Below are 16,828 nucleotides of genomic sequence, written 5' to 3' on the forward strand. Positions count from 1 at the left end.
TTGTACGATTTTGAAGTCTCACCTCCAAACCTCCAGGGATATTTCCAACCCAGGGGTAGCCAACCTCCAGGTGATGCCTGGAATTACAGCTCACCTGCAGAGCATAAAGATCAGCTCCCCAGGCAGAAAGGGCTACTTTGGACAGGGTTGTGGTAGAGAAGAAACATTTAAGGCCTCCCACACAGGTTGTTGTTGAATTGAAAGACTTGAGGTCTACTGCACAGGGTTGTTGTGCAGATGAAACAGGAAACAAAAGAGCCAGTTTGTTCTGCAGAATAATGCTGTGCAGTGACCTCAAATCTGCAGAGAGTTGCAAAGAAGAAGGACACATGGCTTGGCGGTGTCTAACCTCTGGGCAGAGCAGTATTTTAAGTGAGAAGGGGCGTTTCTGTGGCGTCCCTGTCAGCCGTTTGGCAGAAGGGGAAAGTCCCCCTCCCCTCAAAAGGAAGGCCCTCAGGCTCCCCTGCGTTGCTCTCTGAAGGAAAATGCCTCCCTCCCCTCAGTCAGGGGCTGTTAAAGGCTCCTTCGCAGCAGGCCTGAAGGGAGGGAGGGAGAGGGGGCGCACTCTGCAGCCTCCTGCCAGCTCTGTCAGGGTTCTGAGGTAATTTACAGTTGGACTTGACAGTTAGGACAGCCTTGGGACAAAAAGGGCTGGCACAGCCTCTGTTCTCATCCCCCTTGGCAGCCCTGCTGACCTCCTCTCCCTGCGGTGGTCAGGAGCAGACTGGCAGCCAGACTGGGCTGGGTGAATGGAATTTTGGTCTGTCCTGGCTTCGCGCGCCTCCCCATTGGCCACTTGGCCCTTGAGTGGCACTTGGAGGGGCGAATCAGGAGCCGCTTTTCGGCCCTCCGAGTTTTTATCACGGACAGAGCCCGCCCTAACTCCTCTCCAATAGCCCTTAGGGCTTTATTTAACCACAGGAGCGGTTAAAGATTAACCGCAGGAGCAGTTAAAGATGATGATGTTGATGATGATGATGATGATGATGATGATGATGATGATAATGATAAGAATCAGAATCAGAATCAGAATCGAATCAGAATAAGACAGGTGTTAGGCATGGGCCAGAAGATGAAATTTGTCAAAAACCACCCAAGTGGACTTGTTAACGAGAACAAGTGAGCAGTCGAAGTGTATGCAATAAAATTTATCTGCTACCTTCTTGGAAAGAAGGGATGAGTTCAGAATTTAAGTAGGTCTCAGTTGGGTTCATTTCCCCTTAACATCATGGTCACATGCTCCGATATAACTGGCTAGATAGCATAATAGCATCGTCAAATTTATTATGAGATTCCTGATTAGCTGGTATTACTCTAGGGAGAGAAAAAAAAGCCCTGTCTGAAAGGCAAACAAAACAAAACCTTCCAGCATTGAAGCAGATTAAAAAAGGGAAACAAAGCATTGAACAACATCAAACAAAGAGGAATATTAAGAGGATTAGGTGAGGGGTAACTGAAAATAAACCTGGTGAACATTCAGCATACTTAAAGTCCTATAAGCAGGATTTAAATGGTAAGTGCTTCCAATTTTCTACGGGAATTTTGATGAACATGACACTAGAATCATAGAATCAAAGAATCATAGACTTGGAAGGGACATCCTGGGTCATCTAGTCCAACTCCCTGCACCATGCAGGAAACCCACAACCCTATCGTTGACAGTGTAACCTGCCACCCCCTCGAATCTTCACAGAATCAGCCATCAGATGGCTATCAAGCCTCTACATGAGCCTTTCTCAACTTTTTTGCCATTGAGAAATCTCTGAAACATTCTTCAGGCTTCAAGAAACCCTAGAAGTGGTGCAATCGAAAAAAATAATAATTTTATTTCTGGCATTGGCTGCACATGTGGCTGCCTATTCATTGCTCCTGTAAGTTAGCCATTTTTAAAAAGAAATTCTAATCCCCGGGAACATAGGAGAAGGAGTGAGGGCCTCCATACCTTCCTTCTGCTGGCTGCCTGCTGGTTGCTCTCCCTTAGCTAGCGCTAAATAGGTTGGGGAATCCACTTTATGCGATTCTCCAACTCATGCTTTAAAATGGAGGATGTAGCCAGCTGGTTACTGCCCAGACGCTGGATGTTGGTGACATCATATGGAGGGGCCGGATTATAATGACTACATACGGTAAGCATTTAACTATATTTAACGGGTGCGGAAATGCTCTCAGGCAGGATCAAAGAGATAACTACTTGTGTCCCCATTCATTTCAGCTGTCTCTGAAGATCTTCATAGTCAGCTTTAATGCCACAAAATCCACCTCCTAAAGAAGCCATTTCCTGATCTCTATTTCTTGGAGATCAGTTGTAATTCTTTGCAATCTCCAGCTACCATGGGGCAGCAGGAAACCCTATGCAAAATGGAAAAAATGCTTTTTACTGGCCTGGGAGTGCCTTGTCAAATTCTCCCTGGCTGAATCACAGCCTCCCCAATTGGTTAGAGAAGGTCATGTTTTAATTTAAAATCAATGTCGTCTGAATCGACCACTAGTATCTGGAAAGAGCATGCAAATGTTAATTGCCCTTTTCTCCTGAAAGCCACACAGAACCGCCCTGCCCTCCCCCCCCCCCCCCGCTCCTCACATCACCCACCAAAGGACTGATTCAGAAGGACAGGAGAAATGGCAGTGCCCTTCAGTATGAATGCAGAGGGATGGGTCTGGCCATGGGCAGCTCACTGTCCCTCTAAAATTATCTTGAAATTATGAGTCCAGACAGTGTGGAGCCAGGATTTCTTCACTCTGAATCCTGCCCAAATATTATTTACTAAATTGAATAAAATGGGCACTATGCCCCCCTCCTTGGGGAATCCTTCGCAGGGTGAAGGCTTCCCGGGGGCTGCCGTGCTGCGTCTGGAGGCTCCGGGGTTGGTGCGCAGGCCAGTCCCCGGGGAAGCCTTCGTGGGGCGAAGGTTTCCCGGGGCCTCGCGTGGGGCGGCAAGAGGCTTCGGGCGGCGTGGGCGGGCCTCGGCACCATCTGCTGCGTGGGCGGGTCTAAGCGCCGTCCGCTGCGAAGACTTTGGGCCCCCGCTAGGCGCGCTCAGCAGAGTACATGAGGCTTATCAGCGCAGGCTTCAGGGCCGGGAAAGTGTCAGGGCCGGCGCATCAGAGACGTTCCGGCCCTGGCTCTTTCCATGCCTCGAAGCCTCTTAGCCGGAGCCTCCTCCCCGAGGAGGCAGCTTTGGGGCCGGGAAAGAGGCAGGGCCGTCTCCTCAGAGATGCGGCAGCCCTGGCTCGTTCCCGTCCCCGAAGCCTCTTTGCTGACTGCTCTCAGCCACGGAGGCGGCTTCGGGGCTGGCAAAGGGTGAGGTCCGGCCTTCCGTCCCCCTGCCGCCACCTGGCGCCCAAGGCCCGCCACCTACCTGTCATGTCGGCGGGCAGCCTGTTAATGGTCGGTTGAAGGCGGACGACAGTGGGGGGGGGGGCGGGAGGCGTTTCGCAATTGGGCCCTCCAATTGTCAGTCCGGGGGAAGGAGCCAATGGGCACCCTTCCTCATCCCGGACAGGGCCCGCCCTCGGGTCCCTTACTGCTTTATTTTATCCGCTCCACAGGAGTGGTTAAAGATGCAATCAAAATCCTGGCTGGATACACAGAGGTTTTAACAGAAAGAAGCAACACCAACCCCTGGTAAGGTCCCAATAGTCAACAGAACTCAGATATGACCAGGAAACAGAACAGTAGATTCATTTCAGCTGCATTTCTTTTCTACTTGTCCATTCCTTGTCTGTCAACTGCTTGGCTGCACCGATCATAGTTTTAAAGGATGTCAAAATATTATCAATGAATTCTCTTCAGAGCTGTCTCTTTAGTAAATGTATCAGCATACTATCTTAGAATGGCACAGTGCCAGCAGCCATGCTTTCTGGGCGCTATTCACAAACACCCCTGGCTCAGCATCATTGTAGATATGGGAATTTAGCTCTCAAAGACTCCCCGCCCCCTTATGCCGTGGCTTGCCCCTTGTATTCAGAACCTAGGTACAGATTCCTGGCCAAAATAATTCACACTTCACTTCTGATTCTGACAAACTCACCTATGTTTTATACAGGCTAGTACTTTTTGCTCTGGCTGCCAGAAGATCTGATCTAAAGCACTTTTACAAGAGTTGGCTCTTATATGCCGCTTTTCTCTACCCGAAGGAGCCTCAAAGCGGCTTATATTGACCTTCCCTTTCCTCTCCCCACAACAGACATCCTGTGAGGGCCCTGATATCACTGCTCGGTCAGAACAGCACTATCAGGGTTGTGACAAGCCCAAGGTCACCCAGCTGGCTGCATGTGGAGGAGGAGCAGTGGATCAAACAGGATTAGAAGATGGCGCTCCTTACCACTACACCAAGCTGGCTCAAGAGGGGTTGGTCTGGCATAGGGCAACTTTAATAAACTCCCTTTGCTATATAATAAAACAGTACTAGTCATTCGCCACCACAAAGTAGCAAAACAAACCCCTACACCAGCGGTCCCCAACCTTCTTGTAGTCAGGGACCGTCTCAGAGGACGGGAGAGAGCCAGCGGCCCGGTCACCGCAGCTGCACGTAAACGTGCACGTGCAGTTGCCGCACATGTGCGTTATTGCCACTAGGTGGCAGTAATGCGCATGCGCAGAGCTGCCGTGCGTGTGTGTTTTCGCCAGCAGGGGGCGCAAACACGCGGGCGCGGCAGCTCCGCGTGTGCGCGTTTGCGCCGCTGGCGTGCTGGCGGCTGCGCCTGCCTCTTTCCCCCTCTCGCTGCGGGGGGGGGGGAGGCAGGTGCGGCCGCTGGCGGCCCGGTACCATGGTCTTCGTGGCCCGGTACCGGGCCGCGGACCGGGGGTTGAGGACCCCTGCCCTACACTACTGAGATCCACATGCTTCTGCTACCATTTTGTTCTGCAGTATCTTGAGATGAAAAATTCGTCTAATTAAAAGATGCTTTTGTGGTTAATTTTTGAAGGGTGCAGGAAAAGGAAAGGTCTAATTGTATTGGGATATGAATTCCAAGCGGTGTGTGGAAATCATAGCAGAATGATGAGCCCATTATGAATCAAACAAAGTGGGAATAATTACATGGCTCAGAAGCAGCTTTCTGCAACTGCCTATTAAATGTTTCATAGCACTGAGCACCTATGGTATAGAATCACAGAACCATAGAGTTGGAAGGGGCCATTCAGGCCATCTAGTCCAACCCCCTGCTCAACGCAGGATCAGCCCTAAGCATCCTAAAGCATCCAAGAAAAGTGTGTATCCAACCTTTGCTTGAAGACTGCCAGTGAGGGGGAGCTCACCACCTCCTTAGGCAGCCTATTCCACTGCTGAACTACTCTGACTGTGAATTTTTTTTTCCTGATATCTAGCCTATATCGTTGTAAGGTAAAGGTAAAGGTATCTCTTGTGCAAGCACCGAGTCACCCTTGGGGTGATGCCCTCTAGCATTTTCATGGCAGACTCAATACTGGGTGGTTTGCCATTCCCTTCCCCAGTCATTACCGTTTACCCCCCAGCAAGCTGGGTATTCATTTTACCGACCTCGGAAGGATGGAAGGCTGAGTCGACCTTGAGCCGGCTGCTGGGATTGAACTCCCAGCCTCATGGGCAGAGCTTTCAGACAGCTGCCTTACCATTCTGCGCCACAAGAGGCATTTATCGTTGTAGTTTAAACCCATTACTGCGCTTCCTTTACTCTGCAGCCAATGGGAACAGCATCCTGCCCTCCTCCAAGTGACAACCTTTCAAATACTTAAAGAGGGCTATCATGTCCCCTCTCAACCTCCTTTTCTCCAGGCTGAACATTCCCAAGTCCCTCAACCTATCTTCATAGGGCTTGGTCCCTTGGCTCCAGATCATCCTCGTCACTCTCCTCTGTACCCTTTCAATTTTATCTACGTCCTTCTTGAAGTGAGGCCTCCAGAACTGCACACAGTACTCCAGGTGTGGTCTGACCAGTGCCGTATACAATGGGACTATGACATCTTGTGATTTTGATGTGATATCCCTGTTGATACAGCCCAAAATGGCATTTGCCTTTTTTACCGCTGCATCACACTGCCTGCTCATGTTTAGCTCACAATCCACAAGTACCCCAAGGTCTCGTTCATACACAGTGTTACCTAGAAGTGTATCCCCCATCCAGTAGGCATACTTTTCATTTTTCTGACCCAAATGCAGAATTTTAGACTTATCTTTATTAAATTGCGTCTTGTTCTCATTTGCCCATTTTTCCATTGCGTTCAGATCTCGTTGAACTCTGTCTCTATCTTCTGGAATAGTTGCCAGTCCTCCCAATTTGGTGTCATCTACAAACTTGATGAGTCGTCCCTCCACCCCCTCATCTAGATCATTAATAAATATGTTAAAAAGTACCGGACTGAGCCCTGAGGTACCCCGCTACTCACCTCTCTCCAGTCTGATGAAACACCATTGACAACAACTCTTTGAGTGCGGTTCTCTAACCAATTCCCTATCCAGCTAACTATCTGAAAATCCAGATTGCAGTCCTTCAATTTATCCATCAGAACATCATCGGGAACCTTGTCAAAAGCTTTACTAAAATCCAAGTAAACGACATCAACCGAATTTCTACGATCCAGAAAACCTGTCACTTAGTCAAAAAAGGAAAACAGGACCTGTTGGAGATTGAATTGACCCTCCCTCTATTTTAAACATGCTGAATCAATGGTAACTCCATTACAATATGGTTGGAATTTGGAGATTCAGGTAGTTTAAAGTTGAAAGGGAAAGGAAACATCTTCCCACGCTTGCTCTATCAGGGCTTTCCTCCCTTTTGCTGTGGGTCCCAGGCCAGGAAGGGGGAGGAGAGGAGGCATCACTGCAAGGTATTTTTCAAATATAATTATGATGAGGTCTAGAAGCTTGCAATGCTTTTTGCAGGTTTCAGCCAAGTTAATAGGGGAAGGGAGGCAAGGAGGGAGGTTTCAGCCAATAAAGGAGCTGGTTTCAGGGGGAATTGTTCTTTGCCATTCACAGAAGACTGTTTTTTTTTTAATACTTCTGTACATGATCAGAGGCATAAAAGAGGGACAGGTAAAAGTGTGAGAACTTTCTAAATATGTAAACTCATGGAATTAAAGGAATGAAAGGAGTGGGTAAACATACATGTGGCACTTAAAAAAAAAAAGCAAACTGCAGGGAGAAAGGAGGAATGCAGGGAGAAGACTTCCCAGTAACCCAACATCCAATTTGCTATGAGGCAAAATCAGAAGTGAAAAATCCATTGCGATTTTGTCTTTAAACATTACTCTGTCTTTATCTACATCCATGAGAAATTTTAATTTTAGTCACTGATGAGACTTCAGTAAACATTTACCCTTGTTGGCAGTGATGCGGTAAGGATGACAGTTGTTGTTGTTAGGTGCAAAGTCGTGTCCGACCCATCTCGACCCCATGGACAATGATCCTCCAGGCCTTCCTGTCCTCTACCATTCCCCAGAGTCCATTTAAGTTTGCACCGACTGCTTCAGTGACTCCATCCATCCACCTCATTCTCTGTCGTCCCCTTCTTCTTTTGCCCTCGATCGCTCCCAGCATTAGGCTCTTCTCCAGGGAGTCCTTCCTTCTCATGAGGTGGCCAAAGTATTTGAGTTTCATCTTCAGGATCTGGCCTTCTGAGGAGCAGACAGGGCTGATCTCCTCTAGGACTGACCGGTTTGTTCGCCTTGCAGTCCAATAGTGAATAATTCCATTCTTCCTGTTTATCATCCAAATCCCAGGAAATAGATGCCAAGATACAGATGTTTGCCACTGATAAAACGGTAATTCCCACCTAAATTTCCCCTTTCATCTGATTTAGGCAAAAGATGGCTGGCTCAGACAACAGAACAGCTGGCTATAACATGCCGGGGAAAGTTGTAAGGTACGGCTAAAGATTTTATTATGCAGTTTCATTACAAGAAACCCCCTAAATTTTGTATAAATTTGGAGCCAGATAATGTATTATTAATCATGTTTTTGTTTGGCGCCATCCCCCCCCCCCCATTTCTTGTGTCTCCTTTAATCTTTTCCAGCCAAGATCTTACTTAGCATATTTGCAATAAATGTCAAATGAAACTAGTAAACCGTCTGCTGCCACAAGGGAGGGTTCATCAGGGTGGGGGTGGGGTTGCCAGTGGAAAGAGTTCTGACAGAGACTTTGCATTTCCGCACCCACTAAGATACAAGACTCTTACTCTCCTCTGTGGAATCAGTGTTAGTGAGGGTTAGGCAAATTTCATGGCCTGGGTCTAACCTACTTCACAGGGTTGATGTGAGGTACAGTGTAAGCAGATTGAGGAGAAGCTGGGTATGTTTCTTTGAGCTCCTTGGAATTTTATTTATTGACTTCACTTCATTTATATTCCACTTTCCTCCACACCATGGGGACCCAAAGTGGCTCGCATTATTCTCCTCTCCTCTATTTTAGCCTCACTACAACCCTGTAAGGCAGTGGTCCCCAACCGTTTTTTGGCTAGGGACCGGCAGAGCGACGACAACGCCCGCGCGGGGCGCATTCGTGGCCGCGCCCATGCATCGTGCATGCGCACATGCATGCTGCGCGGCCGAAATCGTGCATGCGTGGCAGTTTCGCTCATGCGCGCATGCGCGAAAGTGCCGCGCGTGCGCGATTTCGGCCGCGCAGCACGCACGTGCGCACGTGCAGCCCGGCCGCGCATGCGCGATGTGGGGCGCGGCCCTTATTCCCTCTCCCCCCCTCCCGCAGTAAGAAGCTCCCTGGGCCGCAAACTTGCGGCCTGGGAAGTTTTTTACTGCAGGGGGGGGCGGGGAGAGGGAACCGCAGCCTGTAGCCCTGGCCTTCGCGGCCCGGCACCAGGCCGCGGACCGCAGGTTGGGGACCACTGCTGTAAGGCTGCTCCGGAGTGGGGGGAGAGGGTGGCCCGGGGGCCCACGCAAGCGCGGCAGCCCCAGCACAAACGCGCTTGCGCGGACTGCCGCGCACGCGCGTTTGCGCCACAGTCCGCACAGGCGCATTTGCGCCGCCGCCATGCCGGCGGCCGCAGCTCCCCCTCCTGGCCGCTCCGGGCCGCCAGCAAATCATCCGCCAAAGCAGCCGATTAGCTTGCGGCTCGGCAAGCTTCTCTTCCCTCCCCTCCCGAAACAGGAAGCTTGCCGGGCCGCGAGCTAATTGGCCGCTTTGGCGGCCGATTTGCTTGCGGCCTGGCAAGCTTCTCGCTTCGGGGGGGAGGGAAGAAGGAGCCGCGGCCTGGCGCCAAGGCCTTCGCGACCCGGCACCAGGCCACGGCCCGCGGGTTGGGGACCACTGCTGTAAGGTAGTTTAGGCTGAGCATGTCTGTTACAGGTCATGTAGGAACTTCCATGAAATATAGAAGATTACAATCTGAGTGTCTCAGGTCCTAAGTCAGTGATAGAAGATGAGGTTTGGGGGGGAAAATAAATCACTTGTGTCCTCAAACATGATATAATTTTTATACCATTGAGAAACCCCTGAAGGAATCTTCAGGCTGCAAGAGACCCCAGAAGTGGTGCAATCACACAAAATATGGTTGGGAAACATCGCTTTGGACATGCCCACCTATGGCCCCTCCCCTTCCCACTCTAACCATGCCCACCATTGGCCATTTTGGGAAGAAATCGGTGGGTGGACATGATATGATAAGATTTATTGTATATAGCCAAAGGCCATTACAAAGCACAATTAAAACAATAAAGTAAAAATACAAATAAAACAATATTTCTCCAAAATTGTGTACATAAGATTGTAAACATGGGCTACTGAATTACAATAAGAAAAAAAATGGTGTATCAAGGTCGAGACTCCTGTTCAACTGCTTTGGCTCAGATCTTCCTGGGGGCCAAAGCGAAAAGTGCCACCCTATATGAAATAGAAATTCATATATAAATTCAAAACTCACCATCTGATAATAGAAAGATGACTTTGTCAAAATCAGAAATAGGGTTTGAGTTTGGTAATAACTTGGCAAAGAATTTGCCACTGGGCAGGGTACAGGGGACAAGCCAAAACATAGTGGGGCAGGTCCTGGGTGGGTGGACGTGACCAAATATGTTCATATTATCCGATAAATGTTTAACAAATTAAAAAATATATATATTAAGAAATTAAATAACTCCTACCCATTTGGGAAACCCTTTCAGGACCACCAAGAAAGGCCAGGGTTTCACAAAACCCTAATTGAGAAAGCCTAATGTAAGGATTACAGTGTTGTGCAACAACTGAGGAGAGCCAGCTCCACACATACAAACACACACACACACATACACACATGCACGCGCACAAACACAAACTATCATACTAGGTGAACTTGAGCTACACTGTGGCCTTCAGCATAACAAGGGTTTTTGGAAGTAGATTGAGTTGGGATAGTTGTTTCCAGCATCTTGTGGGTTGCTACATGTACTGTTTCTGCGAGCAGGTGCCATTTTGCAATAAAACAAGGTATGTGTCCTAGTGCGGAAATGGTCAGCCTCTCTAAGTTTGACAAACTTCAGGTGGGGGCTGAAGATCCTATGGAATTACAACTAATCAATACTACTGGAAAAAATGACTACTATGAACGGCATTATATCCTCTGAGGTACCCCCCACCCCAAACTCCATACTCTTCCCAGGCAACACCTCCTAAATCCCCAGCAATGTCCCAACATGGAGCTGGGAACCATTTCTTTAACTGTCCTTTTCCTTCTGTCTTTTCTCTCACAAGCCATCTGATCAATCAAGTCAACTTTACCCTGTGGATACAGTTACCACAGAGGCCTCCATTTTAAACCACAGCAGACCCAACACCACACAGTGTCTTTGCATGGCTGGCGCGTCTGGAGGTGCCCATCCCAACTGCACCCCTTGATGCCACACTCAGCACCACCAGCACTGACCGGCTTCGTAAAATGGCCACTCACCCTCTTGAAGGTTACCTGAGTCAGCGGGGGATTTGCTCCTGCGCACAGGGGCTGGGCTCTTGGCTGAACTCTTCTGAGGGGTCGGGGATGACTTGCTACCCGGAGTAGTAGCAGGGGTCCCTTTCATTACTCGGCACTCTGTGAAAAGCAAAGCAAGCCACACTGAACAAGGCCTTCAAATGATTGCTTTAGCAATGCATTCAGTTTTAGTGGGTGTAATATAAAAAGAATACAATTTCAATGTTTTAAAAATTCAGTTTTATCAAGGTATTTGATTGATTGATTAAACTTTTATGCCTCCACTGCCAACCAGTTACTCATGGCAACTAACAACGATAAAACAATAAAAGCATGAAAGCATAAACATCCTACAAACCCATACCTAAAATTCTCCCGCACACACACACACACACACACACACACACACACACATTCTCCAATAGTCTCTAGAAGGGCGGCGGGTGGGAGCACAGAGGAGGGGCAAGGTCTTCTGTCAGCCTCTCCTCAGTCCCAGCGGAAAAGCTCTGTCTTGCAGGCCCCTGCAGAACTAGAAGAGTTCTGGCGAGGCCCCCAGCTCTTCCAGGAGCTCATTCCACAAGACAGGGGCCAGGACCAAAAAGGCCCGGGCTCTGGTTGAGGCCGGGTAAATTTCCAGTGGGCCAGGATCAGCAACTTATTCGAACCTGCAGAGAGCAAATCCCTCCAGGGTGCAGCAGTAACTAGACGGAGGGGTAAATACGAGCCAACGGAATGAAAACTTCATCAAACTGCACCTTTCAATTGCAGAATTCATTTTTTATAAGTTCCTAATCAAACAGGAAATCAGGAGGAACACAGAGAGAAATGACAGAACAATCAATTAACAAAAAAGGGAAACTTGCCATTCCTACAGCCTAACTAAGAGCCTCTTGTGGCGCAGAGTGGTAAGGCAGCAGTCTGAAAGCTCTGCCCATGAGGCTGGGAGTTCGATCCCAGCAGCCGGCTCAAGGTTGACTCAGCCTTCCATCCTTCCGAGGTCGGTAAAATGAGTACCCAGCTTGCTGGGGGGTAAACGGTAATGACTGGGGAAGGCACTGGCAAACCACCCTGTATTGAGTCTGCCATGAAAACGCTGGAGGGCGTCACCCCAAGGGTCAGACATGACTCGGTGCTTGCACAGGGGGTACCTTTACCTTTTTACAGCCTAACTACAACTGAACTCAGGCCGAACAAAGGAGGAAAGAGAGATTCTAAAGATACTGAAGGGCAAATGTCCACACAAAGATGAGTGATAACCAGCAGACTTATTGTCTGGTGCACATTAGAGTGTGGGGAAAGTATGAAGAAATACTGACAAAGGGAAGAGGTGGGCTGATGTTGGATGGAAGCCAGGTTTCTTCTCATTCAGATCTGGCTTACATTGCTGGTCAGATCCCACCCAGCACTGGAAACTGATGATCTGCTAACGCAGACCAGGAAATTCCTGCTTTCTGCATCTCAAACAGACAAGAATGCTCAGAGCATTCGCAGACTGTTCTGTTAGCTGGTAGCATGGTGTAGTGGTCAAAGAGCAAAAGCCTCTGGTCTCTCTCTCTCTCTGAAGTACAAAATAAAAGTAAATTCCATGTCAAGGTTGCACAAAAACAACATTGGATTCTGGAAGATCAATTAGTTATGTCAGTGAACTGAATTTGCATATATTGGCTTGGAATAATTCATTCTCTTTCTGATTCTCACAGGATAGAGCCACAGAGGGTTACAAAGCACTGCCATCCTGACTTCTAGAAACCCCTTCGGAGTATTCATCCAATTAGCTTATTAACTATGAAATAAATGTTTAGAGTGCGATGTTCTGTAATGAAGTGTTTGAATAATTTTAAAAAGCAGAGTGATGAAATATCTTCCACCAACTACACTCATTTAAATATAACAAGATGACAAACCCAGACAGTTCATGTGCTGCAGGTCTTCTGAAATCTATAATTTCTATGTTCTGTCAGATTCAAATGGGTAGCCATGTTGGTCTGAAGTAGCACAACAAAAATACAGTCCAATAGCACCTTTAAGACCAGGGGTAGTCAAACTGCGGCCCTCCAGATGTCCATGGACTACAATTCCCAGGAGCCCCTGCCAGCGAATGCTGGCAGGGGCTCCTGGGAATTGTAGTCCATGGACATCTGGAGGGCCGCAGTTTGACTACCCCTGTTTAAGACCATCAAAGATTTATTCAGAGCGTGAGCTTATGCTTTGAATAAATCTTTGTTGGTCTTAAAGGTGCTATTGGACTGTATTTTTGTTGTGCTACTTCAGACCAACACGGCGAGCCATTGGAATCTGACAGAACATAGAGCATATTCTGTGTATTTGTATGCCTCAAATTTACAATAGATACACGATCTTCAAAACAGATTATAGCAATCCAGCAAATTCTGCTGGGGATTCCTCCTCTCCATAAGAACTAGAACTTCTTCTATGGTAGCCCCAGAGAATACTTGGACTGAAAACCACACCTTTGTGACATTCCTGCAGGGGATACAGGATGATCCTCTTTAGATTGACAGTAGCCTAAGAGAACGTGTTCTTATGTAAGCATTACGGTACGTCGTCTTTTACCATGCCTATAAATGTTTTTGGTGTTGTAACCATTTCATTGTCTGTTTCAATTTGTTGTAAATGACTTGCGTTTAGGATAAAGCACTCTACAAATCATGCAAACGAGTAAGAAAACCTGGCCATCGATGTATGTCCGTGATATGTTAAAGGTAAAGGTAAAGGTATCCCCTGTGCAAGCACCGAGTCATGTCTGACCCTTGGGGTGACGCCCTCTAGCGTTTTCATGGCAGACTCAATGGTTTGCCAGTGCCTTCCCCAGTCATGACCGTTTACCCCCCAGCAGCAAGCTGGGTACTCATTTTACCGACCTCGGAAGGATGGAAGGCTGAGTCAACCTTGAGCCGGCTGCTGGGATCGAACTCCCAACCTCATGAGCAAAGCTTTCAGGCGGCTGCCTTACCACTCTGCGCCACAAGAGGCTCTTAATATGTTAAATATGATATGTTAAAAGCTGTAATTATGGACATAGGATGCTAACAGAGCCATCCAAAGAATAGTTAGAGCCTCCTACACCCCTTGGCCTAGCAGGGTATAAGATTGCTTTAACAGGCAATGGTAGTCTAATACAATCTGGTTACCAGATCAGACTGTAAAGTTGTTATTTTAACATCCCTCTCTTCAAATCCAGACATGGTGGCAGCCAGAGGTCAACACCCTGAGGGGTCTTCCTTGGGAGGGGTCTTCCTTGGGAGACAAATTGTTATGAGAAATGCATTCATGCCTAAAATTAAAGGGCTTGCTGGGTGGCAAGGAGAAATCTGTTAGGTGTGGCTCCAAGTATATTCCCTGTCATGTAAGAAGATCATAGTCTTTCGAAGGGTGCTTGCACTCGAAAGCTCACGCCTTGATTAAATCTTTGTTGGTCTTAAAGGTGCTCCTGGACCCTGATTTTATTGTAGTCTTTTTAATGTGAAGGTATCTGATTTGGAGCCCACCCTCTAAAATATGTACTTCCAGAGGCCACCAGTCTTGGCTTTTGCCCATCCCTAAATTACCAGTGCATTCCCACGTGTGTCAGAAAAACCACAGTGCAACCCCTGACATCCCGACATCACTTCTGGGTCACATAGGCAAATTGCATTAATTTCTGGCACTTCTTATTTTGTGGGATGTTGGGACCTGGCACCAGAAGAACACCAGAAGGGGGTCTGGCATCCTTACGAAAGGCCTATACTAACACTTACTCTAGGGCAGGTAACTGGACTATTGGGATAAGGAATAACAATACTAAAGTAAGCTGTTTGGAGATATCTAGGCCAGGGTCAGGAGTCCTGGGCCTCTTCTGCACACAATACATAATGCACTTTCAATGCATTTTAGAAGTAGATTTTCCTGTTCTGCACAGGAAAATCCAGCTGCCAAAGCACCTTGAAAGTGCATTATCCAATGTGTGCGGAATGGGCCCTGGTCTGGTCCTACAGATTCCCACTCCTGCTCAGGGAGACTGAGAAGAGAAGGATGGAGCCTCTCCTATTCTCCCGCTTCTAGATTAACTCAGAGGAAGGACAGCATGTTTGCCTTGGGGAGCCTCTCTCCAACAGATCTGCCTGCAGACTTCCATGGGAAGTGCAACCAGGAGGGTGGACTCTATGGTAGTACAAACTGCAGAGGTCTCTCCCCTCCACAAACCTCCAGGCCTTTCCCAACTATGAGTTGGCAACCATATGTCAGAGCGTCTGTCTCTTTTATAAGACCAACAGAACAGTGGCTTCTACTGGCTGTCCTTGCTGAGAGTATAAGCATGCGTATGCAAAACCTGAGTATTGAAAATTAAACTGTCCTGTGGAAATCTCAGTGCAAGCAGAGGCAAAGGCAGTAAGATCTTGCAAAAAACACAGACCCCATCACAGCAAGACTGAAGTTACCGTTCTCATCCAAAGAGAAGTCGTCTTGTGCATAGCGGAACTTTTCTGGACCACAGGCAATGAAGACATCATCGTCCCCGAAGAAATCATGGAGACAGGTCACCTACCGAGAGAGCAAAGCAATTGGTTTAATTTTAAGTGGTCGGTTTCATGGAAATTCCCCCACCCCTTTATTCCTAATTCTCCAGTTTTTCATGACCCTCTTGCAAAGCACAGTGGAGTTCAAGCAGAAGCTATTATTTTTTAAGTTTTTTACTATGCAAAACGTAATGATTCATGATCTCACCAGTCATTACAGGTTTTTTTCCCTCCCTTCCTCCACTGTGCCGAGCCTCCTGACTCACACAGAGCTCATTCGCTCTTAGGCACATCTGCTGTGTTCATGGAGATGATGCAACATGGAGACTAGTGTTATCTACCCTGGATACACCATGCAGATGCAGAGAAATCTAAGGTTTTTCTGTGCCTGTGGATGGTGGGATCCTATACATTAGCGATCCCCAACCTGTGGGCCACGGACCAAATGTGGTCTGTTGACTAATTGGAGGTGGGCCCCGAAGGACACCTTCCCCCCCCCCCCCGGCCCTTTACAACACACTTTGGGTGTCATTGTCTCCCATGACTCCCAGATGGGACTATCTCGTTGCAGAGAAACAAGCTCAGGGTTCCCATTGATTTGTCATTGTCATGAGTTAAAATTTCCATGAAAATAAAATGTTCCTTATGTTCATTGTTGTGGCGTGTCTGTATCTTATTTTGAAGGGAGGTTTAAACATGACCATAGCAATCAGAGAGCGTTAGGGCAGTGGTTGAGAGTAGAGGAGTAAACTACCCCCTCCCCCCCCACTGGGCCTCAGTAAAATGGTCAAGCGTTGAGTGGTCCCCGGTGATAAAAAGGTTGGGGACCACTGCTATACATCACCACAATCCTTTACTAATGGAGAATGGGGGGGGGGGGAATGAGGTAACCAGATCCAGGCTGGGAAGCTCCATGTGGAGAAAGTCTGGGGAAGACAGAGACCTCAATGTCATAGATTCCACCCTCCAGAGCATCCATATTCTCCAGGGAAACTGATCTCTGTAGTATGGAGTACTGCCTTCATTTTGTCTCGGCTTCTATGCTGCAAAAGCATTTTTATTTATTTTTATAAGCCCTCTTAAGTGTTGTGATAAGTGGGGTTCAGCATTAGTGTCAGAAGTAAAGACAAGCCCATCCTTGCCTCTATCTGCTTCCTCCTCTCTGCTGACATGAGCTTTACATGGTGTGTGTGTGTGTGCATGCATGAGAGAGAGACCCTCCAGGGCTGTTCTCTCTGTGTTACTTTCCCCTGCCCAGTCCCTCACAACTCTTCATCTTCTTCTAAACAGGGTTGTCTTTGGTTAGTACCTGGCTGAGAGGTCCTCAAGGAAGCCCAGAGTCACTATGCTGAGCCAGCTGACAGCAATCCACCTTTTTATGTCTTGCCTTGAGAATTCTATGGGGTTGCCATAATTAGGCTTCAACTTGTTG

The 16,828-nt window shown here is 47.9% G+C and overlaps 1 protein-coding gene across 8 annotated transcripts in view; it reads right to left on the reverse strand.

The window, feature by feature from the left end:
- The window catches only part of DCX (doublecortin), a 107,212-nt gene that overhangs the window by 16,328 nt on the left and 74,056 nt on the right, over window positions 1-16,828 (reverse strand). For 2 of the 8 annotated variants that reach the window (XM_077309314.1, XM_077309313.1), the window contains exons 4-5: window positions 15,319-15,421; window positions 10,877-10,999 (exon numbers count right to left, since the gene is read on the reverse strand). In XM_077309314.1, the coding sequence (XP_077165429.1) occupies window positions 10,877-10,999; window positions 15,319-15,421 (226 nt within the window). Of the gene's footprint in view, window positions 1-9,588; window positions 9,820-10,861; window positions 11,000-15,318; window positions 15,422-16,828 lie in introns of those variants that run through there. The other 6 variants (XM_077309311.1, XM_077309310.1, XM_077309318.1 and 3 more) reach the window with 4 other exon arrangements.

Source organism: Paroedura picta, chromosome 13, assembly GCF_049243985.1.
Source record: "Paroedura picta isolate Pp20150507F chromosome 13, Ppicta_v3.0, whole genome shotgun sequence".
NCBI lineage: Eukaryota > Metazoa > Chordata > Lepidosauria > Squamata > Gekkonidae > Paroedura > Paroedura picta.